This window comes from Microtus oregoni, unplaced genomic scaffold, assembly GCF_018167655.1.
Source record: "Microtus oregoni isolate MIOR12 unplaced genomic scaffold, Mior012 000062F_ref0000492, whole genome shotgun sequence".
Classification (NCBI taxonomy): domain Eukaryota; kingdom Metazoa; phylum Chordata; class Mammalia; order Rodentia; family Cricetidae; genus Microtus; species Microtus oregoni.
The window spans coordinates 6,835,906-6,860,000 of NW_024543872.1; the positions used below are offsets into that span (position 1 = coordinate 6,835,906).

The 24,095-nt window shown below is 51.3% G+C and overlaps 1 protein-coding gene across 6 annotated transcripts in view; it reads right to left on the bottom strand.

The window, feature by feature from the left end:
* LOC121439713 (adenylate cyclase type 3) overlaps positions 1-24,095 on the bottom strand; it is a 74,768-nt gene that overhangs the window by 19,408 nt on the left and 31,265 nt on the right. For all 6 annotated transcript variants that reach the window (XM_041640306.1, XM_041640308.1, XM_041640302.1 and 3 more), the window contains exon 3: positions 17,547-17,696. In XM_041640306.1, coding sequence (XP_041496240.1) covers positions 17,547-17,696 — 150 coding nt within the window. The remainder of the gene's footprint in view (positions 1-17,546; positions 17,697-24,095) is intronic.

A 24,095-nucleotide genomic window follows, 5' to 3' on the forward strand; every position in this document is an offset into this window, starting at 1 on the left:
CGACAAAGACCATATGCTTGGCAAAGCCAGAAATATTTGCACTCTAACTCTTTCCAGAGGGGGGAAAAAAAAAATCTGTGGCTTGGACATCTGAGGGGATGGCGCCAGCGCTCAAAATACTGAACCATAGAGGAAAAGCAGATGTGAAGGAAGAGTCGGGAGCATGATCATACACGTGCCTAGGCTGAGGAGCTCCACAAAGCCTCCATGAGGGGGCACCCTGCAGGTGAAGCTTAGGAGAAGCTCTGGAAATCATGGTCATGGGTCAGACTGGGTGGAAGGAAAAGAAGAGGAGACAGTAGACAGAATGAGGTAGGGGAGGGGTAGTCAGAGGAATAAAACAAACAAAAACACTATCCCCCTCATCCCTGAGGGGAGAAGGGAAGGCAGGTCTGAGGTAGGGCAATGGGGAAGAGCCACAGGCTAGGGAGCACTGGAGAGGAGGACTAGGAAGTGAAGCAGGCCAGGCCAGCCTGGGAGAAGTCCAGGCCGCAGAAAAGGGCGGAGATGAGACCAAGCTATAGGCAGAGTTTGCAGCTGAAGCCCAGTGGCCCAGCAGATCCTGGTGACCAGGCCAGAGTGCACCATGAGCTCAGCTGCTGAAAGGCAGGCGGATTCCAGGGTGGCTGGGGCCTGACTCTAGCCTGAAGCGCTTGCTTACAGCCGTGCCGCTATTTTTCCATTTCCACGGCAGCCTTCTCCAGCGTTGGCATCATTACAGTGCAGGAATGAGAAGCCAAAATATCCCCAGTGCGCCGTGCCCTAGCAGAGTTCCCCAGGGCCCTGCAGCCCAGCCGAGCAAGGAAGGCTCAGGTGACTGTGGCACTTGGCATCCCCACCTCCCTGCCGGTAGGGTGGAGTCAGAGGAATTCTGATGCAAAAATGATGGGGAGGGTGATGTCTGGTGGGACCTGGGGACGTGATCCAGAAGCTAACTTCGTCCTGTTTCACGCCTAGGAAACCAGACAGGAGGCATTGGGGAGGAAGCTCGGGAAATGGATGAGTCTCCAAGAGGTTTCTAGAAAACCAGAGCCAGAGCCCTGCTAGCCACTAGGGCAGCCCTGAGGAAGTAGCTGGAGTCCTAAATGGCAGAAGCAGGAACTCTGAAGCTGGTGAGGCGGGTGGGAGGCAGCAGTGGGACCTGGGGGCTGGGACTGGACAGGTCATCTCAAGTTCCTGCCCCCCTGGAGTGGGATATATGTACATTGCTCTCATAAAGCGAAATTCACGGGGTAGGCAGGAGCAGGCAGGGTGAAGGACATGCCTCCATATTCCCAATGTGCTATCAGACAAGTCACCAAAACTCCCCTGAGCCTTGTTTCCTAGGCGCTGACCTGGGACTAAGTGATTCATTGTTAGCGCGCAGCACTCAGAACAATGCCTGGCCCCAGGAAGTGCTCAGGATATTCTAGCTGTCCTATGCTGTACAAAGTTGAGGCTGAGACCCCAATAAGGTGTGGTCTTCCTGTAGGCTTGCAGAGTGGCCATGGAGTTCCCTTGGATAGCCTGCTGCCGGCCTACCACTTTCAGGTCCCGCAGCAAGGCTGCATGGGCTCTCTCAGGTCGCATAAGCAGATGGGGTGATGAGCAGATACAAATAAGGGTCCTTCTGTTTAAGTCACAAGCTCCACGACGCTCCTGACCCCACCACCACCTTACCCTGACGGTCCCACGTCCTGGCAGCCTGTCCCCTGTGTAAGCAGGTACACAGAACTCGGGTTTAAGAAGGTCACAGCACAGAGCTAGCCTGGCGAGACCGTGTGCTGCAACCCCAGCCGCCTCGGTTGCTTAGTCTAAACCATCTGGCCTTCTCCAACTCCTCCAGCACTCGGGGACACAGCAAAGCCACCTTAGAGCCCCAAAGATGCTAGAGTCCAGCCCAGCCCTGGGAAGAGTTGTATGTCCCTGATCATATCATGACAGCCTACCCTTTAAACACTGCCTCCTCCTAGCTGGATGTTCTGGAGACCAAAATATAAGAGTCTCAAAATCCCTTCTCAATGGAGTCCACTGGTTTCTTCTGGGATGGGATGGTTGAGGATGTTCATTCGTCCGTTCTTCTATTTGACTTTTGTGTTATGTATTTCTATATCAGTGTTGAAGAATGATTAGAAGGTCTAAAGGCAGTAGGCCATAAATAAATAACAATTATTTATTTCTGTTTTTAGAGACAGGGTTTTTCTGCGTAGCCTTGTCTGTCATGGAACTCTGTAGATCAGACTGGGAACTCCAGTAGGCCACTGAGGTGGGACAATGAAACCCCTTAGATTTGGGGGAGAAGCACTCCAGGCTTGTCCTAGGCAGGGTGCAAACACACAATGGAGTACAAGGCCGGCAGGGCTGGAGGAGGTGGGGACCATAGCAGCCGAGGCAGAGTCCTCGCCTTCTGACATGGGCATGGGCCAGGATTACTTCTGCAAGCAGCTGCCACCAAGCTCAGAAAGAACCAGTCAAGTCCTCCTCAGCAGTGAGTCAGCGTGCTGGCTCAGGACTGAGATAGAGGAAGGAGGCCAGCATGGTCCCAAGGGCCCTGAGTTGTTAGAGTTGACACTCTGATGAGGCATTCAGGAGTTAATTACAGCAAGGAAGCCAGGAGGGATTTGGATAAATGAACTCTCCGGTTGAGAGGCTGGGTAGCTATAACAGCCTTGCGAGAGAGGAGAGGCTAGGTAAGAAAAGATAACAGTGGTGGTGGTGTGTACGTGTGTGTGTGTGTGTGTGCGTGTGTGCATGTGTGTATGTGTGTGTACACATGTGTAGACCCTGGGGGCATGTAGGTTGAGCACACAGTGTCTGTGTGGCATGGGTAAAGTCTGTTAGTTTGAAGGATGGGTAAAAGCATGTTTATGCCCACGGATCCTACCTACTTGTATAGTGACCCACCCACATCACTGTAAGCAAGCCTGCAACTACTTAGAAAATGTGTCCTGGTCCTGTCTCCAATTTACCCAAATACCAAGAGTCTTGGAGCTTCTAGGCTGTTTGGAAGCTACAAGGACACTGGACCCTCCTAGTACCCATCCTAGTCTGGCCCTCTGGGCAGGGGAGGCTATGGAAGACAGGAAGTGAGATCAGAGTCCAAACAGTTCGGCTCCTCCCAAGGAGAGGTCCAAGGACCATTGTGGAAAATCTGAAAACTGCAGGTCACTATTCGCTCTAAATGATGTGGTCCCAAACTCAGCCATTCAGTGAAAGACGGATCATCCCCATACATGCAGGAGGGTACGCATCATACCCAGGAAAGACTGGTACCTGGGGCAGGAATACTTTATTTTCTTCATCACTGACCATGCAGGACTTCTGGTCACTAGCGTAGGCCCCTAGCAGTCTCTAGAGACAAGGAGAGTGGGCAGGCCACCATGACTGCCACCTCAGGAGGCAGCGCAACCTCAGGGTCCAAAGACAGCCACATGCATGGTACCTGGTGTCCTCACCGAGCCAACCTGGCACAGAGCAGGTGTTCCTCTGAGGTTTGGTGAGTTAACGAGCCACCAAGTAGGAGACATGGCCCAAGGGACAAGCCATCACTCTCTAGAACAGCTCTAACAGAACTTCATGAGTCGCACAAGTGCTCCGAATCTGTGCTGGCCGGTGTGGTAGCCCCTGGCCATGTGCAGTACTGAGCTCGGACAATGACCAATAAAACCGAGTAACTGGAGCTGGGGACATGGCTCGGTTGGTAGAGGACTTGCCTAGCATACAGAAAACTGTGAGTTTAGACTGGAGTATCACATAGGGCAGGTACGGCCAGCCAAGGCTCCAAGAGACCCTGCTTTTAAAACTCAACTTGAGGAACTGACTTTTAGTTGAAATTAGTTACAGTTTTCATAGCTACCTATGGCGAGTGGCTTCTGTACTAGACAGATAACTTTAAAACACTATGGAAAACGAAGTACAGTCTGGGCCCTGTGGTGACAGGGATGTGCCGGTCGCATCTATGTGCGGCTGGGGTGAGTGCTTAGAGTCTGACCTGGCAGCTCACATCACCTGCTCTGTCACTGACCTAAAAAGGACAGCGCCACACCATGCTGGGAATGATGGCCCACGGCTTCAATCCCTCCCTGTGCCACCCCCTTGAGAGTTAACCTCACCAGCACGCCTTCCAAATGTGCCCCTGAGTTCCCTTACAGTGAGCACACAGCTACCCTCCAGCTCTGTCCCCAAGTCCAGTCAGTCAGTGGCTGGACTGACACTGGTCTCTTCCACACTGAGAACAAAGAATATTCTTCCAATGAAGACTGTCAATCACAGCACAGTTCCCCCACCACCCCCACCACACACACACACACACACACACGCACGCACGCACGCACGCACACACACCCACACCCACACACACCCACACACACGCACGCACGCGCACACACACACACACGCACGCACGCACGCACACACCCACACCCACACCCACACACACCCACACACACGCATGCACGCACGCACGCACACACACACACACACACGCACGCACACGCATGTTTACACAAATATACATGGAAACAGAAACAAACACGCATATACATACACACTTGTGCACACACATGGAGACAAGCATGTGTGTGTCCATGCCTACTGCACATACACAGAGCAAGCACATGCCCACACCCCCACACAATGCTCTTTGACCCGGATGAACTCCTTTCTACTAGCCCCTGCTCACCCGCCCCTCCCTCTTCTTGAAAAGCTCCCAAAGAATCAGGCTCTTTATAAATGTTTAATATGCATGAGAGTGTTGCCTGCATGTATGAATGTGCACCACATGTGTGCAGTGCTCATGAAGGCCAGAAGGGGGCATCGGATCCATTGTAACTGCAGTTACAGATGCTAGGCAAAGGGAACCCAGGCCTTTTTCAAGAAGAGTAAGTGGTCCTAACTGTTGGGCCATCTCTCCAGCCCTGAAAATCATGTGTTTTAAAACCAATTCCAAAGGCTTCTGAGTGTTTCCCTAGTCACTTGGTGATTCCCTCATCCTTCCCACCTTTCCTGGACCCTCCCTCCGCCTTTTACCCTGGGCCATACATTTTATTTTGCATTCTGACCTCTTCTTTCTTTTCTTCCTTTTCCCTTCCTTCCTTCCTTCCTTCCTTTCTTTCTTTCTTTTCTGGGGTGCACAGCTAACCAAAAATCATCGGAACATGTTTACCCCAGGTATGACCCCCTCCAGATCTGAGTTCTTCATACCTCAGGCCCCTTTTGTCAATCTGAATCCATCACACCATGTTCCCAACCAGGCAGGCCAGAACACAAGGGACTCCTGACTAAAATGGTAAGACAATGGTCGTACCCTTTGGCTAGCTCCTGCTAAGCCCCAGCAACTCTCGGCCAGAGAGATAACTGCAGACAGGCCTAAAGCTCACATGTGATGCTACTAAGGGGAAACCTGTCTATCACAAGATCCCTGTAGAAGCCACCAAAGGCTTCCCAGCAGCTGCATGGTTTTGGCTGAGCCCATCAGCACAGCAGGAGGCCCTGTCCCACCCTCTTAGCCCAGCAGGGCTCTTGCAAACATGGGTCTCAGACCCCAAACATGCCAGCTGTGTGGTTAATTCCAGTAAGCTCTACTCACTAAAGCGTATGTGTGGGCTCTCCACCGCTCCATGAGGATGTCCAGAGGCACCTCAAACTCAACCACAGCCCACCGCATCCCAGAAGCCCCCTCTCTATCCTCAGTTCCCACTCTTCATTCCATTTAGCCGTAAAGCCATCTGGCTTTGCCTTCAGAACACACCTAGGCTCCTCCATGCACTTAGCACGTCTGCCATCACCGCACTCCTGGTCTGGACCACCACGTCTCACTGATCTCCCTACTTCCCCATCGACAGCTACCCTTGCTGAATTGGAAGACCCTGGGATGACTAACCCTAGCTCCCTTCAGCACCAAGTCAAGGCCCTCACAGAGACTACAGGCTCCAGGCTGTGGCTCAAGGGCCCACTCTGCCTCTCCTCCCCTCTCTTCCTGTTCCTCGTGTCCTGTGGACACACCTCAGGTTCTTTCCAATGCTGCCTCCCCTACATGGCTTCATACTCCCCACTTTCAGGTCTCCAGTCTACTTTGAGAAAGCTTTCTCTGGCCCGAGATATTAAATACCAGCTTCCTTCTACCCACGGTTCTCGGTAAGTTCCCTTCCCTGCGCTGCTGCATATACTAGTGTCTTTTCTGCCAGCCACCCCCACAGAAGCTGCTATGCTCAGGGCCATCTTCTCATGGAAGAAGGCCCTGAATACCTGTGCTCTGAATGTACTCTTATTGACTTCTATTTTTTTTAAGAGAAATTTAATTTTTGCTTTTAATTGTTGTGTGTGTTTGCGTGTGTGTGTTTGTGGATGTGTGTGTTTGTGGGTGTGGGTGTGTGCATGCAGGAGCTTGCAGAGCCAGAAGAGGGCACTGGATCCCCTGGAGCTGGAGTAATAGGCAGTCGTGGGCCACCTGACATGGGCATTGCACTAGCCCATGAACAAATGCACTAGCAGTAGGTGCTCTTAGCCACCAGGCCCCTCGCCAGCCTCTCTTACGGGCTTCACCATCCTCTGCCCCCACTTCACAGACAGGCTGGGGCTCAGCGGGCATAGGTAACTACTCAAGGCCATGTGACAAGTGGTTTGGCTAGAATGGGAATCTAAGTCCCGCTCTGCAGCCCAGCACAGTGGCTCCTTCACACCAGTAATCCCAGTACTTGGAAGGCTGAGGTAGGAGTGCCACGAGTTCAAGGCCAGACTGGGCCAGAGAGTGAGGCTCTCTCTCAAAAAAAAAAAAAAAAAAGTACAGAGAGACTTTTCAAGGTAGCCAAAAGCCCAGATGGCTGTAGAGGATGTAGACATTTCTTACATATTAAGTAGGCATTTAATAAACTACCTGTACTTCCAGCCACAGCTTCGATCCTCAGCCAGAGAGGGGATGCTCCCAGCCCTGGCCGCAAACCACAGATGCCCAGCTGCTGAGGAAGAAAACGCTGCCAGCAGCAGTGGTAAAAACTGGAGAGCTGCTGAACCAGCTTGGAAGGTGCTCGGTAGTCTAGGGGAGGGGAGGGTTTGGGCTGGGGGCGGGGTTCATCAGTGCTGTGCTTACCACGCCGCCTGGAGACCTCACAACACAGCAGGGTCCTCCTTGTCACCAGGAGTCCCGTCACTGCACTGTCTAAAACAGGGACAGACGTGCCTTGCTAAGTTCTGCCATGCTGGCATGAAGAACATTCTGTAAAGTCTAAAAGGCTGGAAAGCAACAGAGAGCCCCATGTCTACCTCACGACTTAGGGGTGGCTCCTACGGGCTTTTCTCACATTTAAATGTCTTTTGAAGCGAAAACGAAGGTTAAGAACATTCGGTGTACTCGAGAGTGTTTCTGTTTAGAAGATGAAATGGAAATCCATTTCCAGATTAATGCTGCAGGTGGGGTGTCTGTGGTCAGGTGACACACCCCCACTTTCAACACTGGAGACACTGAGGACCAGCACCTAGAGGAAGAGGTCACGCCCCTGTGACCTCTGCCCACACTGGCCCTTCTTTACCCAGCAGGTCCATCAGCCCCACCCTACTGTTGCCAGGACAACTTTGGGAAGGGCACTAGAAATGTGATTCTCCCTTCCCCTCCATGACCCTCCCAAGAGACCCGGGCTCAAGGTTAAGGTGACTCTGTGCCCTATGCTCACAGTCAAAGGACTTGGGGCAAGCAGTAGAACAGGCTTGAGCAGAGAGCGGAGCACAAGGACGCTCGGGCACTGAGCTATGATCTAGTGCATTCTGAGTTCACAGCTCCAGCAGAGAAACCCACTCACGGGGCAAACAGAGGGAGGACCGTGACCCAGGCAGAGGCAGAAAAGGAAGCAGGTGACAGCGGCGGTTCTCCTGAATGGGGCCACAGAAGTAGCGTCCCCTAAGCCACGCTTCCGGGGTGCTGGGGAATAATTCTGTACACCATGAAAATGTGTTGCTCTCATTAATAAGAAGCTGATTGGCAGATAGCTAGGCAGGATTTTTGGGGTAAGAGAATGCTGGGAAGAAGAAAGGCCAAATCTGAGGGGTCGCAAGCATCAGAAGAAACATGGGAATTTCATAGAGGAGATAAATGAGCCTTGGGGCAGCACAGAGATGAATAAAAATGTGTTAATTTAAGTTGCAAGAGCTGGTCGGAAACAAACCTAAGCTATCAGGCATGCATCCCCACCCCCCACCCCCCCAGACAGGGTTTCCCTGTATAACAGCCCTGGCTGTCCTGGATGTTGCTCTGTAGACCAGGCTGGCCTCAAACTCACAGAGATCTGCCTGCCTCTGCCTCCCAAGTGCTGGGATTAAAGGCGTCACTGCCTGGTGGGGTCAGCCAAGCATTTATAATAATAAGTCTCTGTATGGTTATTTGAGAGGGATTGCCAAGACACAGAGAGCCCCCACCCACACCAGGACACTCGCCTAGACAGCGGATGACTCTCTTAAGAGCCCTGTACACCTAGCATCTCCCATCGGGGTCTGGCTGGAGCTTCCTAACTGGTGGAGGATACGGGCTGAAGGGAACACAGCCTGTGCTGGCCGCTTCCCCGGCACGTCACCTCTCCATCCCCTCACTCTTCCTTCAGCTGCACCTCACCACCTGGGAAGTGAGTGCTTCTAGGGGGTGATTCAGATACCTCACGATTCTGAGGTTGGTACCTGGTAACAGGTGTGACGTTCTGGGTACCTGCTGTTGCCAGGTGCCAGTTGGGGTGCTTAGCAACTCTCAAGGTCCCAAACTAATACCCAAAGTGAGGTCCCATGGGAATCACCACAAACAATCAAAGTTCTTCCCTTTGGGCCTCTGGCTCTACACTAACATTGCCCATGGAGCTGTGGGGAGACTGGCCAAGTTCACTCAGGTGACTCCTGGATGGCCTCTGAGACAAGAACAAAGACTCTAGACCAGCCGTTCTCAACCCTTTTTCATGCCAGGATCATGTGCAGACATACCGACGAGGCTTTGGTGCCGATCAGACACGGCTCTGCTCGACAAGGAGGCCGGGGCCAGAGGGGCCAAACCATTTTGTTCCTGACCCTCTTATGCATACTTTCTGTCTCCACCCATCTGTCACCCGAGACTTGCCTCCCTTGTGAAAGTGGGGGAGGGAATGTCTGTGTGTGAAAGGCCTGGGAGCCGTCTATCCCACCTTTACCCCCAGCAAGAAGCCAATCGCCTCCGTGAAGACAGAAGGGAAGGGACCGGAACTAGAGAGGGCCCCTGTGGTATCAAAGGATGAGGTAAAGAGGAGACTGGCTGAGGGGGGCCGCGCAACCTCTGTGAAGGGCATATCATCTGCCATGAGAGCAGTTCAGAAAACACTTCATGCCTGTAGATACCATCAAGTGAGGCACGGGCCCGAGTGCTGCCTTCTGGGAAGAGCCTCATCTGCCTTCGGAGCTGGTATCGAAACGGCCTGGCATTTATACAAGGTCTGCTCAGATGGTTGAGTGTGGCAGTGACTTCAAGTGGCATCTTCAAGAGTAGGTAGGGTCTACATCCAGACCACCTTCTGTCTGCTCCTACTAGGGCTTCCGCCACCTTCTGTCCCAAGTGTCCTGTCTGTCGTCTCATCTCCATCCATACCAGCTCTGACAGAGGAAAACAAACAGGGGCCTGCACTATCCCAAGTTACCCAGGCTGAAGCTCGGGCCTATAGTCAACCCTGATGTCCAGGGAGGGAGTGACCTCTGCCCTGATGGGAACAGAGGAGAGAAGGGTACTCTCTCAACCAACTGCCTTCTTCCTCCTCGGGCTTCCTTCAGCCAGTGTGTCCCCAGGGGCTGAAGCCATGTCCTAGTGATGAACAACACCAAAGGACTTTACAGTTTCTAAGCTCACCTCTACCCTCTCCTTTCCCGAACTTCCCAAACAATCCATGCCAATAATATAGATTTTTAAGCCCAGTTTTTCAGAAGGCCAACCTGAAGACAAGGAGGCACAGCCCCAATGTCACCAGGGGAGTGCCAGACCCTGTTGTACCAAAACAGGGGTAGTAGGGGCGGGGCTGCTCCCCTGTGACACAGACTCTGATGTCAGTCAAAAAAGGAGGCAGCACAGTGGGATGGGGTATACAAGGACCTGGGTCTGCTGACCTCATGACCAAGGACGGTCCCAAGGGATCGGGGTTCCGCAAGCAAAGAAGTATTTTCTACATAAACACGAGACATGCAAGTGCCTCACTCCACGCTTGTCCATCACTAAGAGGAGTATAAATTGTTTGAACCTGTATATGGTTCAATTTGGCAAAATTTATCAACATTAACAATGCACAAGGCTGCTGCCTCAGAAAGCTAAACACAGTGGTGCCTGGCAATTCCACTGCTGGGTTGGTACCCAGAAGGAGTGAAGCCAAGACTGGAATAGATCCTCAAACACCGGTGCTCACAGTGGCATTATTCACCACAGACAAAAGGATAAACAAGAGGATGCTCAATAGTATGCCACTCAAAGGTCCTGATGCTGTAACTGTGGTCTACAACAGCATCATGCTGCCTGGGAAGAAGGAAGCTGCACATGCTACCCACAGACGCACCTGGAAGACTTTAGGATAATAAATAAAACAAGCCGGATGCAAGAGGACAGTTGCTATACGATTCTACTTATGGGATACCGACAATAGGCAGCTTCACAGTCGTCGCCAGAGCCTGTGGGGGATGAGGAGCCAGCGTTGAGCGGGCAGGGTTCCTTTCTGAGGGGCACAACACAATGCTTTGCGTCGTAAATGAGCTCAGTGCCACTGAACTGTACGCTGAAAAGTGATCAGAGGTGGGGCTGACTCCCAAGGTCCAAATGAGAAGCAGAACGAGGGAGAACATGAGCAAGGAAATCAGGACTGCGAGGGGCGTGCCCACCCACTGAGACGGTAGGACTGATCTAATGGGAGCTCACCAAGGCCAGCTGGAATGGGAATGATGGAGCACGTGATCAAACCGGACTCTCTGAACATGGCGGACAAGGAGGGCTGACTGAGAAGCCAAGGACAATGGACTGGCTTTTGATCCTACTCCATGGACTGGCTTTGTGGGAACCTAGCCTGTTTGGATGCTCACCTTCCTAGACCTGGATGGAGGGAGGGAGGACCTTGGACTTCCCACAGGGCAGGGACTGCTCTTTGGACTGGAGAGAGAGGAGAAGGGGGAGGGAAATGGGAGGAGGGGAGGAGGTGGAAATTTTTAAGGAGGAAGAAGAAGAAGGAGAAGGAGGAGGAGGAGGAGGAGGAGGAGGAGGAAGAAGAAGAAGAAGAAGAAGAAGAAGAAGAAGAAGAAGAAGAAGAAGAAGAAGAAGAGGGGCTGAGAAGATGGCTCGCTTTGCAAGCACGAGGGTCTGAGTTCTGTCCCAAAGCCATAGCCGGTGGTATGGGCTTGTAAGCCCAGCACTGAGGAGGCTGAGGCAGGCAGATCCCTGAGGCTTCCTGATCAACTGGCCTAGCCCTGCCTAGTTCAGCCTAACCCAGCCTTGCCCTGCATAGCCCAACCTAGCCCAGCCTATCCCTGCCTAGCCAAATTTCAAGCTCTGGGCCAGTAAGAGACCCTGTCTTTAAGGAGCATGGTGGAGGGTGTGATGACAACAGACAGACATTACCCAAGGTTGTTCTTCAGTGTGTATACAGGTGCGTGTGTGTGTGTGTGCGCGCACGCACACACACACACACACACACACACACCGCACACACATAAAAATTCTAGCTCTCTAGAAGCAATAAGAAATAGTGAAGTTGCTAGGACATGAGGGGCCTAAGCCTCAGAGGGAAGAGAATCGCATTTAGGTGAACCTAATATACTCTGCCATCTTTCCCTTGAGGCCAGGAACAGAGGGCAGAAGTGAGGGAGTCTCAGGGCTGGAGAGATGAGACTTAGAGAACAGACTGTAGACAGGGTACCAGGGCTGAGATGCTGCAAAACAGAGAGCTGAAGCCCAATCCTGACGTCCGGCATTCTCTTCCTCTCGGGTGCATAGAGGCGGGAGGGGTGGAACACAGCATCCCAACAGAAGCTGCTAGAAAAGAAGATACAGACAGAAGACCATGTCTGCAGCAGTCTCACCATCTAGGGCGCTCAAGCTCCACCCCCTAACATGAGGGCCAGTCTCCTAAGAGCATATAGGGCAGAAGTAGACCTCCTCTAAACTGTTCAGCCCTAAGTCATCTCCCCCCTCCCCCACTGGACCAACAGGATCTGTTCCAAACACAGATGTCTACTGTGGGAAAGGTAACAAAAAACAAATTTCTCTGAAGAGACACAGTGTCTTTCATAGTCACTTCAGCCTCCCATACACAGTATCTAGCATTTAGTAAAATAAAATAAAATAAAATAAAAAATAAAATAAATGCCAGGAGACAGGGCCAAAAATCAAGAGAAATAGACTCTCCCTATTCCAGATACTATGGCTGACAGAATCTTAGCGTAAGTGTTCTAAGATACAGATATGACTGGCGGGATCTCAGTGTAAGTGTTCTAAGATACAGAATGGTCTATTTAACCAGAAAACTGAAGTCAGGGCTTTTGAAGGACTCAGTTGAGTTGTGTGCACACGTGTTGTGCCCACAGAAGCCAAAGAGGGCGTCTGATAGCCTGGAGCTAGAGTTACAGGCAGTTGGGAGCCGAGAACCAAGCTCGGGTCCTTTGGAAGAGCAGCAAATGCTGGACCCCTGAAGTCACACTTTAAAGTTTAACTAGAGGTCAGGGCGTATTAATCCAGGAAGTGAGATTGGTGCCTGGGGACCTCTGTATATACGTTTAGTCATGATTCTTCTTCACGACAAAAGGGAACGGAGGCCGTGGTGAGCGGAGGTCCTTCTGTGTCTCAGCACCGGGTTCCTCCTGAAGCTGGCTCTCAAAGAGGATTGCCCATGAAGAGTACGAAGCAGAGACCAGTCTGCACTTGCCACGCCCCTGTATGCAGACAGTTATAGGCTCTGCATTTAAGGAGCTACACCAAGTACATTTACCTGCCATTGTGGCCGTGAGCACCACTTTTATTAAGGCTGGAAAAAAAACAAACCCAGAGGCTGGAGACACAGCTCAGGGGAGCAGGACACCTCATGAACAGGCTTAAGAATCTGATCCTGAATGATTGGCACACATGGAAAAGCCAGGCTCGGCCGTGGCTGCCTGTACCCCAGCACAGTAGGCGGGGTAGACTGGGGGATGCTGGGAGCTTACTGGCTAGCCAGCCTAACCCAAACAGAGAACTTAGGGTTTCTTGGGAGACTTTATCTCAACGGAATAAGGCAGAGAATGCAGACATCTTCCTCTGACACCCATATGCACACACACACAGGCACACATACATGCATACAACACACATACACACACTATATAAAGAAAGCCCAGCCCTTACACAAAATATTTTTATGAAAAACTTAGAGCGGGGGGGGGGGGGGGAGGCAAAGACGCCAGGACTTGATCAAAAAGACGTGAGCATGTAACACATTCTCAGCCAGACTCCAGACGAAGTCAACGACAGAGTGAGATTTCTGTGGACTACCAGAGACGGAGCTAGTGTTTACAAAGGGAGCGAGACAGTGAAGAAGGTCGTCAGGAAAGACCAGCACCAAATGACGAGTGTGAAAGTGCATGCTTATAATCCCAGCACTCAGGAGGCAAAGGGAGGAGGGCCAGAAGTAGCCTGAGCTATGAGAGAACCTACCTCAAAAGCAAACACGTAAGACTTCAGCCATCAAAATTGCACCTGAAAGCTGTATGTGTTAAGAGTCATTCATCTCAGGGGCAGCACTGAAGCTCCTTTCATCTGTAAATGTTGAAGTTTGACTGGAAATTATGTGGCTTCAGGGACCTAATCTAGGATGCCGAATAGAATTGCTGTCATTTAATGCCATGGCGTCTGCTTCCTCAGACCCTCACAACGAAGAGTCTGCGTCACTTTTGCAATTATTCTTTTAAGAATTACAAACCAAAAGAATTTGCACCTTAATGTATCATGAAGTAACATTACTTAAAGGAATTATAAACGCCATCGTTCCTGGCATCGTGAGTGACTAACTACAACTGTCAGAGCAGAGGAAGAAAAGACTAGAAACCTGACATGAGGGCAGACGAGTTCGCAGAAGCACAGGAGGAAAGACGAGGATGAGAGGCACAGGGACATCAGCATGGTAGACAGCACACCTACAGTCCCAGTGTTCAGGGACGGGGACATCAGCATGGTAGACAGCACACCTACAGTCCCAGTGTTCAGGGACGGGGACATCAGCATGGTAGACAGCACACCTATAATTCCAGTGTTCAGGGACGGGGACATCAGCATGGTAGACAGCACAGCTATGATCCCAGTGTTCAGGGAACAGAGACAGGATTGTCACTGGCTCTAGGGCAGCTACAAAGTGAGACTCTGTAATTAAAAAACAGAAAGGCGGGGCTGGAGAGATGGCTCAGTGGTTAAGAGCACTGACTGCTCTTCCAGAGGACCCGGGTTCGATTCCCAGCACCCATATGGCAGCTCACAACTGTCTGAAAATGTAGTTCCACGAGATCTGACACCTTCACACCAACGAACATAATAAAGTTAAATAAATAAATAAAAAATAAAATGTTTAAAAAAAAAAAAAAAAAAAAAAAAAAAAAAAAAAACAGAAAGGCAGCTGGGTGGTGGTGGCACATGCCTTTAATCCCTGCACTCAAGAGGCAGAGGCAGGCGGATCTCTGTGAGTTCAAAGTCAACCTGGTCTACAAGAGCTAGTTCCAGGACAGCTAGAACTGTCACAGAGAAACCCTGTCTTGAAAAAAAAACAAAACAAAACAACAAAAAACAGAAAGACACTGGGAGGTGGTATTGTATACCTTTAATCCCAGCACTTGGGAGGCAGAGGCAGGAGGATCTCTGTGAGTTTGAGGCCAGCCTGGTCTACAGAGTGAGGCCCAAGATATCCAGGACTACGGAGAGAGACTCTGTCTCAATAAACAAAAATTTTTTAAAGTACATTTTAACAAAACATGTCAAAGTTTATTCCTTGAGGTTATATACATAGAAGACAACAAGGACACAAAGGGAATCAAAGAAAAAGAAAACAGAAAGAAGAAAATGAGAAAGGATTTTTGTTATTGTTGGGAGTTTTTTGGGGTTTTTCATTTGTTTGTTGCTTTTTGCTTTTATTTCCTGATTTTTTCGAGACAGGGTTTCTCTGTGTGACAGTCCTGGCTGTCCTGGAATTCACTCTGTAGACCAGGCGGGCCTCAGACTCACAGAGATCCACCTGCCTCTGCCTCTTGAAGGCTGGGATTAAATGCCTGCACCACCACCACCAAAAAAATAAAAGTTTTTTTTTAAAGTATAAATTAATGAATTATAGACAAGAACTGTACAAAGAGCCTCGAAAATATAAAGAGGCTCAGTGCTGAGACGGAACCTGAGACTCCACCTCAGTGAGGCAAATGAGGAAGACACGAAGCGGCGAAGCACAAGTTACCAGCAGTCAAAAAAGGCGGTGACTCTCACAGATGGTAAGCAGTAAAAGAAATGAGCACTGCATTCGAACTTTGAAAATTTAGACAAACTGAACAAGTTTCTGGAGTGGGTTCTTCAAAAGTTATCAAAAACAAAACAAAACAAACAAACAAACAAAAAACCAATATGAACTCTGACCACCCGTTCTCTGGGACAGACGTTCATTCTTCCCCCATCCTAGTGAACTCTGAACATCTGGGCACTACGCGGATGGCACGCTGACTCTGCCACACGGCAGAAAGAGGGTTCGCTTCTCTAATTACTGCACGAGTCTGGCATGCGAATGACACCAGAGTACCCGTTACCCCTAAAACAATCCCTTGAAGGAGGCTCTGCCTAGAAACGGAGGCCTCGGGAAGCTGAGGAATGGAGCTGGAGAGGTGGCTATGCGTTTAAGAGCACCAGCCGGTCCTGCAGCCCACCCAAGTTATTCCCAACATGCACCGGGGGCTCACAACCATCTGCAACTCTAGTTCAAGGGAATCCAAGCCCCTCTTCTGGCCTCTGTGGCCACTGCACGCACATGGTACACAGAAATAAACACTCAAGAACGTAAAACAAAAATGAATGAATGAATGTTCACTCAGGATCCAGCCAGGCTAAACTTAACCCGCATAATGGACACTCACAGCTACATACTGCCCTGACCCTCCTGTCTGCCTCACCTGCAGCTTCCATGCGGGGGGCCGAGGTCCACCTGGCTAGCACGAGTGGGCGGGCAGCAGTGGGGAGTACCGGCTCCTGCACAGCAGGCTGCCAGCACAGTGTTCCAGATTTCTGGGGCACCAAGAAGGCCCTTCTTGCCAGTTCCCAGGCTCTCTGAGCTGACCCTGCCCAGAGGTAGCGTGTGGACCTGGGGATAAGAACCTAAAGGTGCCATGGCCGGCCCCAGGTTCACAGGTTACAAAGCACTTCTCGACAAAGTGCTTCTCAGTTGACCCTCTGGAGATCCTGCAAGGATCCGCTCCTCTGCATATGAGGAAAGCAAGGCTCATAGATGAAAGAACTTCGGGCTAGCTCAGTGGTAACTCTGCAATGCCGCCACCATGGCATAAGAGATCAGACACACAGCATCCTTACAGAGCCATACAGGGAAATTCTATAAATACAGTCAGGCCACAGCAGGTCCCTGAGAACACCATGGGCCACAAATCACGAACCTTTGTCACCAGAGGCAAGGGAAATTCTCCCTATAAACCCTGCTTTCTGAAAAAGATGACTCCAAGGCCTAACTAGGAAGCTTCTAGATCTCTCTGGTAAACAGAGGACATGTACCCCAGGGGAGAGGGCACGCATCTGCTAAGTGACCACTTGTGCCTTCAAATACTGCTGTCTAGAGCAGTGGTTCTCAACCTTCCTAAAACTGTAACTCTTTAATATAGTTCCTCATGTTGTGGTGACCCCTGACCATAAAATTATTTTCGTTGCTACTTCATCACTGAAATTTTGCTACCATTATGAATCATAATGTAAATATCTGATATGTGACCCCAAAGGGGTCGTGACCCACAGGTTGAGAACCACTGGTTTAGCGCATATGAGTGAGGCTGAGAGCAGAAGCTTAGTTAGCAATCCCTAAAACTAAAGGCCCATTGGCCTTGGTGGCAGAATCTAGAAGCTTCTGTAAAGCTGTAACAGCCCCCCCCCCACGCACACACACCACCCGCACAACGTGGCATGTTACCCAGTTTCGAGGAAGGGAGACAAACCTACAGGAGATTGGTGGATGTCATTTCTAGAGACCTCTAAGACGTGTTTGAGATGAGTCCAGACCAAAACCCACTTAGAAGGCTGAGTCACATGGGAACTGGGAGGACCGTTCTGTGCAGATTAGGCTGGAGCACGGCCAGTAAACAGGGAGCAGAGACAAGCAGGCCCTCCTCCAGATGGAGAAAGATAAACAGGAGGGGCCCCAGGGACCAGGCTGCTGCTGCTGCTGCTGCTGCTGCTGCTTCCAAAGTGAAGAGGGAGGGGGAGGAGCTGGGAGGCGGCATGACTGCCCAAGCCCACGGCACCTACAGGCCCCTCTCCTTATCCACTCCGTCCAGGCCCAAGGCCCACCGCTCCCCCAGGGTCCCCCACAAGCCCTAAATCCCACCTGCTGCTGGCTCTGCTCCTCCAGGTTCATCTTCACCTCCAGCGACTGGCGGGCTTCCAGGAAGGCCTTGCGATGCTTGCGGTCGGCCATGTAATAGGACATGATGCCCACGATGATGGCGCACAGGTAGAGGAAGATGTTGGCCAGGATCTACGTGTCGAGGAGGAGGAAAGAACAGGACTGATGAATATATTATCTCCAGGGAAGCAGGGACTGGGAGGTAAGGGCTGGCAGGAATCAACGTCAGAGGCCTCTGAGTGGACCCTACCCTATAAACCACCATCGGCAAGATAGGGCTCCATGCCAGGAACGTGTACAGGCCACACGGCTTGGATGCAAGTTTACAAGGCCTGGTGAAAGGCGGTTGTTGCTCTCCTACATCATACCACCATCAAGCCCTCTCCAAGAGGTCAAGCGACCCTTGGCTACCCAGTTGTCAAACCAGCATGTATGGATCCCCAGCTTACTAGGTTTTGTCAGTACTAGCCCACTGCCTGCAAGCCCAGCACCAATGCAAGACCTTGGCTGTCAAGTGTTTGCCCCATCTGATACCCTACAGACTCTCCTAGGCGACCTAGTCCCCAGTCATGCCTAAAAGGCTGCTGGATTTACAGAGCCAGTTGCTTCCTGCTGGAGGGAGCCTTGAATACAGACCTAAATGTTCCCATCAGACACGGCTCCTGATGTTAGCAGCTGCTGGCTCTAAGCTTTGTTGGCTACCTGAAGTGGTGGGGCCAGGTACTAATTCCCTGTTGGTCTGAAAGTCTGCTGATCTGAGTGAGCCTTCTCAGGCAACACTGTTGCCTGGTCCAGCTCGACCTGTTTCTCTGGAGCCAGTGCCACAATTTTTTTAAGGGTTTATTAATTTATTTTCATTTTATGTGTATGAGTGTTTTGCCTACATATATATCTGTGCACCATGTGCAAGTTTGGTGCCTAAGGATGCCAGAAGAGGGCACGGGATCCCCTGGAACTGGAGTTCCTGATGCTTGTGAGCCACCTTGTGGGTGCTGGGGATTGAGCGTAGGTCCTCTTCAGGAGTACCCAACGAGCCCTCTCTCTAGCCTCTCCCCACCCCACTCCCACACACCTTCATGAAGCTATTTTTCTCTCTCAGTCTGAGTTCCTGAGGTCCTGCAGGAAAACGCGGGGCAGGGGGCAGTCACCACCCACAGAGGTAGTGTGGCTATCCCTCACTCAAGCTTAGAGTTGAAAAGCAGGAAGGGAAATTAGGAGTTTCATTTCTGGTCCTCCAAGGAGAGAAGACTGGCCCAGTGGTGTGCATGGTGGAGTCTGGGGTCAAGGGAAATTATGTGAAGGATTTTACATCGATGCTTCAGTAGATGGATAAGGAGATGAGTTCTGATTCACTTTCTGGGTCTCCTGGTTATGTCACATCTCCTCTGAACCCCCTCTGAGCTGTTTTTTGTTGAATCAGGGCTGATCATCAGCACCCTGAGAACTTAACCACCACCACACCCTACAGGATGTTCCCGGGTCTGGGGGCACAGATGGTTGGCAGCGTTGAGTCCATGGGAAGCCCCACCACAGAGCTACTGAGTAATGATGACTTCGGAGGTGGAATGTGTGTTTCGGCTAGTCAGAAGTCACTGTAGGTAGATTCCTGAGCTGCTGAGTGACTGGTTCTACCATCTAGATCTGTGTCAATCTTGGGCCTAGGCAGCCGCAGCTGTCACTACCTGGGGTCAATGTCTTTAGCAATATCCCTGTACTAACTGCTCACTTGACAGATCCCAACATCTGAAGTGGACAGACTCAGTGGAACATCAGCCTGACCATATGAAAATCTCTGGAGTTGGGTCCAGTGAATGCAGTCAACCATATGGACCATGTTAGGTCAGTCTAGGATGATGCCCAAGAATCTCCACCTGCCCAAAGGCCATCTTCCTGCAGAGCCAAATGCCCTTGGCTTCTGCCCAGACCCCCAGGCTCACAGAGCCATGAACTGGCAAGACTGGATGACAGGGTCAGGCTGGCATCCTATGCTTCCTGTGTGTGCCAGGCTCAAGGAAAGACACTGCACATGGCAGTAGCATGCAAATGGGACTCATACAGCTAGGTCACCACTTTGAACCTCAGTGTCCCCAAACTGAGGGCTCAACCAGGAAAGGATACCCTACAGCCGCAGGTCTGACTCTGGAGAAGGCATGCGTACATTTATCCCCGGCTAAACAGCTGGAGCTAAACCTCGACATTATCCTGTCCCACCACATGGGCAGGCCCTGCCTTCCTGCTTGGCCATCTCATAGGGATGGATGAAGACACAGTTATCCATTGGGGTGGTGGCCCAAGCAAACAAAACTATGACCCCCCCCCCAAGACTTTAATTCAAGAGATGTAGATACAGGCTCATGCCTGATGACACTCTTCTCAGGACAGACAGTGCGTCTGTATATATTCTAAAATAAAGGTATACACAGTAGGACACAAACTTGGGGCCACCCTGGGCTTACACCCCACCCTCACTAGCCAGGTGGCCTCTGAGGCCATTTGAGCTGTTCTGAGCCCAGTCTTGATGGACACTGCCTGGTCTTTATTAGCCTCACTTCCGAAGGCAGCAGTTGGGACTGGGGAAGGTTTGGTCCATGGCATCCAGGAAGGAGCTGAAAGCTGGAGAGGTGAGGTGGGTGGCTCTCAGGTTGTCATTGGGCTCCAACCCTGAGCCCACAGTCACAGCTGCCTCACCCGTTTCCCAATCAGTATTTGAAGCTCACTGGCTCCAAAAAGACTCTCTGTAAGGAAGTGGGTTTGCAGGGCCCAGGGATGCCAAGAAACTCCATGCCCCACACCCTGAGGATTTACCTATTTCTAACAATTTTAGAACCCAGTCTTCTTCACTTGCCCAAACCCAGCTGTTCTAGCCCAGCCCGTGCCCTCCCTTGCTATGGCTACGGGGCCTGAAAGGAGCTTGGCAGTCTCTGACCTAAGTGATGAGTGCTGGGAGCTCAGCCAAGGTCTCACCGAGGCCAACTCAGCCCCCACATGCAGGGCATGAATCCAGCAGGCCGAGGCTGCCAAGCCAAGGAAACCTCGAATAATCCAGGGAAGCAGAAGCTGGCCTTGAGGGAAGAAGGATCGGGTATGCACAGGTGGAGGCCTGAGGATGGTGAAGAGGGCTCCCGGTATGTCACTCCATGGTCCCTCAGAGGACCCAGGAGGTGTGCCGAGTGAGCAAGCCAGGGCAACAGGGCCTCGGTTTCCCCACCGTGTCGACAGTACATCTGCTCTTAGACACAGGGACACACTTCCTCAGCCTCCTCTCAGTTCCAGTCCCTGCTGAGGTGATCGGGACATCGCTCTGATTTGATAGGAGTAAGCGTTGTCCAAAGAACTCCAATTCTTCAGGACTCCAAAAGGCGGTCCGTATCTCCAGACGTGAGTTTAAGATGAACTATAGGATTTCTGGCCGTCAGATAAAAGCCAGCATTTCCTAGGAACTTGTGAAACAGGTTTCCATCTGCCAAAAGGAGCCATTTCTCTTGTTCTGGCAGAGGGACATATGGCTACCAGTAGCAGCTATCAGCATATCAAAGCCCATGATAGCCTCCAGACCCCCTCAGTACAAGTACCGGTTATGCATTGCATAGTGCACGCTAGCATCCTAGCCCTTTCTCATCTCCCCCTACCCTAAGCTCCCTCTAGCTCATGGTCTTCTCTCCCCTCACTAATCCTTACAGTCCAGCTAGTCCCACTCTTCTCTGCTTACCTCTTGCTATCTGCTTACTCTCTTCCTATGACTGTGTGTGTGTGCGTGTGCACGCATGTGCATGTATGTTCTATTCTCTATCTTTTGCTTTCTCCACTACTCTCTCCAGCTGCTCTCCTTGCCTTGCCCTGGCTATGTTCATGCTGCTTCCTTCTCTCACACCCACGATAAAAACCTCAACCGTGTCCTGGAGCAGTCACGTCAACTGTTTTACTGTGCGCCCCTCGCGTACAGAAAGAAGCACAACGAAGCAAGGTCTCCAAACCAAAACACACCACCTCCTCCCACACTTGGCTTACTCTGGGTTCGAAAGGCCACCCCGAAGCACTCAGCTTATATGCAGAACCCCCGTCTTTCCCCAGAAAGGACATCAGATAAGTTTTAAACTAAACCTGTCACAAAAATCTCAGCCCTAACGCACAAGAGTGTAGGCTATGTCAGCTCCAAAGGGCACTCCAATTCCCCCAGATTCCAAAAGAAATGACAGCCTTGGCTCTGCTCAAGCTGGACTATAGAAGGATTGCTAAAAACCTACAGCCAGCACTTCTCAGAAACCTGTAAAATGGGTCTCTGCCTGCCAGAAAGGGCTACTTCCCTTGGCATACACCTGTGGCTGCATAGCAAAGCCCACGCTGGCCTCCTGGCCCTCCTCACCTCTCCCTCCTCCTCTACTGTGCCAGCTCCCAGGTGGTGGCAGTTCACAGGTTCCTGGCCTTCCAGACACCCCTTTATTCTCTCTGTGACAGCAAGGCTCCCCCAGCCCCCCATGATTCTCTTCCTTGTTCTTCTCTGCTATGCTCACTTCTCTTGCAGATGCCCCTGGCCATGCCCACTCTGCTTCAACTCCTCTCTACTGTGGACATTTCTAGATGCTTCTCATCTATAATAAAAACCTCCCCCTGCCCAAATCCTGGAGCAGCCATCTTAGTGGCTTCTTTTCTGTGTCCTCACTTGCAGGCTGCATACATTTAAGCCCACACAAAGGCACATGTCTGAAGATCTCCCTCAGTTTCCAAACACAGCAGAAGTCACTGTCTCCTAAGGTATGAAACACAGAGGTTGCTCTTTCATATCTATAGTGTAAGACTGTCTTTCTTAGAGAAGATGGGAGTATCCCCCAAGACATGCTTGAGGAAAGAGTAACTTTCACTTTGACAGCAAGCCAGCACGATGCTGCCCAGGAGGACAGGTGATCCCAGGACCACTGTCAAGCAGGAGAAAGCCAGGCAGGTGTGGCTGAGCAAGGACATGACAATCAGCATCAAGCAGGCCCTACTCTAAAACACCTCTGTGGGCACTGCCTCTCATTGTACTTTGAGAACTATAGGGGAGGCGTGCAGCCTTTAGGGAAAACTTGAACCTCAGTGGAGATCCAAAATGGAATGAGTCACTGTGTAAAATGGCTTTCTCAAAATGAGGCCTTCAGACTCACGAGTCTAGGAGCTTCCTTCTCAGAATTTCCTCTCCTCCCTCTAGAGCAGCCTGCATCCTTCAGCCATCACTGACTGTAGCAGCCTGCATCCTTCATCCATCACTGACTGTAGCAGCCTGCATCCTTCAGCCATCACTGTGTCAGCCTGCATCCTGCAGCCATCACTGTGTCAGCCTGCATCCTGCAGCCATCACTGTAGCAGCCTGCATCCTGCAGCCATCACTGACTGTAGCAGCCTGCATCCTGCAGCCATCACTGACTGTAGCAGCCTGCATCCTGCAGCCATCACTGACTGTAGCAGCCTGCATCCTGCAGCCATCACTGACTGTAGCAGCCTGCATCCTGCAGCCATCACTGACTGTAGCAGCCTGCATTCTGCAGCCATCACTGACTGTAGCAGCCTGCATCCTGCAGCCATCACTGACTGTAGCAGCCTGCATCCTTCAGCCATCACTGACTGTAGCAGCCTGCATCCTTCAGCCATCACTGACTGTAGCAGCCTGCATTCTGCAGCCATCACTGACTGTAGCAACCTGCATTCTGCAGCCATCACTGACTGTAGCAGCCTGCATTCTGCAGCCATCACTGACTGTAGCAGCCTGCATCCTGCAGCCATCACTGTGTCAGCCTGCATCCTACAGCCATCACTGTGTCAGCCTGCATCCTACAGCCATCACTGTAGCAGCCTGCATCCTGCAGCCATCACTGTAGCAGCCTGCATCCTGCAGCCATCACTGTACCAGCCTGCATCTTGTATCCATCACTGTACCAGCCTGCAGCCTTCACTGTACCAGCCTGCAACCATCAGGACTGCAGCAGACTCCACCTCACCCCAGCCACATCCAGACTACCCAATCAGCTCCTTGTCTACCCTGAAGACCCTGCTCAGGCCTCCCATCCACTCTAAAACTTTCACTGCTCACAGAATATACCACAGAGTTGGAAGGCATGCTTGCCACTATAGTCTCTCCACCCATGGGATAGATGGGAAGTCAGGCACTTTCTGCCCTATTCTCGGCTGTGACCCCAGGGCACACTAGGTGATCAGGAAGCCAGGAGTTGTTGAATGGGGACAGACCACACAGATATTTACCATCCAGTCAGCAAACAGCACAGAAATGATCATCGACATGCTACCCCAAGACACAGCTTGCTGCTTGAGCCTCATTAACATTCCCCACTTCCCCAACCCACCCTTCCTGAGAACTGAAAGGAGGAAGACCCAGCTGATGCTAGAGGCTAAGACAATAGAGCAAGTGGTTGGTGAGTCACCCAGAACACCAGGCTACCAGGCCACCAGGCCCAGACATCATATAGGGAGGTGCCGATTAAGGTCTGCATGGCTGGGGTGTGCGCATGCATGTGTGCATTCATGCACGTGTGTAACTTC